Source organism: Octopus bimaculoides, chromosome 27 (genome assembly GCF_001194135.2).
Source record: "Octopus bimaculoides isolate UCB-OBI-ISO-001 chromosome 27, ASM119413v2, whole genome shotgun sequence".
In the NCBI taxonomy this organism is placed as follows: Eukaryota; Metazoa; Mollusca; class Cephalopoda; order Octopoda; family Octopodidae; genus Octopus; species Octopus bimaculoides.
The window spans coordinates 3,330,846-3,333,556 of NC_069007.1; the positions used below are offsets into that span (position 1 = coordinate 3,330,846).

A 2,711-nucleotide genomic window follows, 5' to 3' on the forward strand; every position below is an offset into this window, starting at 1 on the left:
ACAATTAGGTTTACCTTTAGCAGATTGACAAACAACAACAATGACAACAACAAAATGCATAATAAAAAATAGTGACAGCAACAACAACAACAACAAGACAACAGGGAGGGGGGGAAAGACAGCTTCTTGTTTCTTTTTACATTATTTTTATTCCTTTTTTATTCATTCTATGTTTCATTTATTTGCTTTTTTATTGTACTTTTATTTTACTTTTCTTTAATTTTTTTTTACCTCTGCCTCCTCCTCCTCTCCAACTCCACCTCCTCCTCCTGCCAATTTGCTTTTGACAAACATTCTTTGTGTCTTCATTCTTTCAGTGTCTTTATTTCCACACAACACACACACATACACATACACACATATACACACAATCATTCACTCATATAAGCATGCACACACACACACACACATGCATACATACACACTTCTGCACACGACACACACTCCCATACACACACAGTCACATATTCCCATACACACATACACATGAACACACACACACACACTCGTGCACAAGTACTCACACATATGCACACACACACTCAGACTGAGATACACACACACATTTACACACATATGCATTTACACACTCTTATACACACACATTCGCACAAATACACCCATACACATGCACTCACTTATATACGCAAGCACATACATATGTACAAGCACACACACATACACATGCACACACACACTTGCGCACAGATACACATATACTCACACAAACACACACAGTTGCACATTTTTGCACAGATGCACATACGAGCACACAAACAATCTTGTACACAGTCAGATGAATATATTAGGTTGGCAACTAAGTTCCCGCCGTTTTTTTAATTTTAATTTTTCAAAATGTTTAATAAAAATTAACAACTAATTAATGAATAATGTATTCACCATTGCTGTTTACAACTTCTTCCCAACGTTCAACAAGATTTTCAATACCTCGTTGGTAGAAATCACCCGATCCAACCAAGCTCTCAATTCTGCATCATTATTGAATGAAACTCCGTGCATAGCATTTGAAAGAGATCGAAAGAGGTGGAAATCTGTTGGTGCCAAATCAGCAGAGTATGGCGGGTGTGGCAGCACTTCCCAGCCATGCGTTTGAATGGCTTCCTTGGTCATATTGGCGATATGAGGGCGGCCGTTGTCATGCAGCAGAAGAACTCCATGCTGCCGATTAGGTCTTTTCTCTTGAATAGCCATGTTGAGTCGTTCCATCTGTTGAACATAGAGTTCTGCATTGACCGTTTGATTCCATTCAAGCAATTCGTAATGGATAATCCCTTCCCAGTCCCACCATACGCACAACATCATTTTACACAGATGAAAATCTTGTTTCATGCGTGGGGTCGCTTGTTTACCGGGGCTAAGCCATTCCTTACGCTGCTTCATATTGGTGTACAGACACCATTTTTCGTCGCCAGTAACAATTCGGTAAAGAAATCGTTACTTGTGTCCATGAGTTGAGCGGTGACGAGCAAGCAAACCAAGTTCAGTCCCACTGCATGGTACCTTGGGCAAGTGTCTTCTACCATAGCCTCGGGCCAACCAAAGCCTTGTAAGTGGATTTAGTAGATGGCATATTACTTTGAGTATAAATACGGTTTTGGTTCACCCAGGCCTACAGTAGCAGGCACTGGCCCAAAGTGCCACACAGCGGGATTGAACCAAGTTCACACAGCTAGAAAGCATGCTTCTCGACCACAGTTGCACCTGTATATATACTATAATGTACTTGAAAAGAGCAGCCATTTTATCTCATCAAATTTTAGTCATTTTATGTTGTTTTATATCCTTTTCTTTTTTAACCTTTCTTTACTTTTTCTTCCCTTCCCTTCTCTCTCTCTCTCTATCTCTCTCTCTTTCTCCTTCTCCTTTAGCATCCTTTTTGCTGACATTTGTGGCTTCACGGAACTCTCCTCCGAGTGCACAGCCAAAGACTTGGTGCAGCTCCTCAACGAACTGTTTGCACGATTCGACCGCTTGGCCAACGAGAACCACTGTCTACGTATTAAAATCCTTGGAGACTGCTACTACTGTGTGAGTGGTTTACCAGAATCCAGACAGGACCATGCCCACTGCTGCGTTGAAATGGGACTAGATATGATTGATGCTATCGGGTAAGCTGTTACTAATCGTACTTATTGTCATCATGGTTTGAATTACAGGGAATATTTCCAGATATTATTTTAGACGATATTGAAATATCATATTTAAAGACTTAACGAGTTTCTTTTTGGAAATTTCCCTACCAGTGGCCTGGCATGTATAAAAAGTCAATAGACAACATTTTTGTTGTTGGCACTCCATCGCTTACGACGTCAAGGGTTCCAGTTGATCCGATCAACGGAACAGCCTGCTCGTGAAATTAACGTGCAAGTGGCTGAGCACTCCACAGACACGTGTACCCTAAACGTAGTTCTCGGGGATATTCAGCGTGACACAGAGTGTGACAAGGTTGACCCTTTGAATTACAGGCACAACAGAAACAGGAAGTAAGAGTGAGAGAAAGTTGTGGTGGAAGAGTACAGCAGGGTTCGCCACCATCCCCTGCCGGAGCCTCGTGGAGCTTTAGGTGTTTTCGCTCAATAAACACTCACAACGCCCGGTCTGGGAATCAAAGCCGCGATCCTATGACCGCAAGTCCGCTGCCCTAACCTCTGGGCCATTGCGCCTCCAATAGACAACATTTTTGTTGTTGG

General features: G+C 42.0%; 2 protein-coding genes across 2 annotated transcripts in view; one reads left to right on the forward strand and one right to left on the reverse strand.

Moving 5' to 3' along the window:
• Window positions 1-2,711, reverse strand: part of LOC106876814 (cholecystokinin receptor type A) — a 141,514-nt gene that overhangs the window by 132,981 nt on the left and 5,822 nt on the right. The gene's annotated exons all lie outside the window — the stretch shown is intronic.
• The window catches only part of LOC106882760 (adenylate cyclase type 6), a 48,624-nt gene that overhangs the window by 16,773 nt on the left and 29,140 nt on the right, over window positions 1-2,711 (forward strand). The window contains exon 5 of the mRNA XM_052977113.1: window positions 1,890-2,129. Coding sequence (XP_052833073.1) covers window positions 1,890-2,129 — 240 coding nt within the window. The remainder of the gene's footprint in view (window positions 1-1,889; window positions 2,130-2,711) is intronic.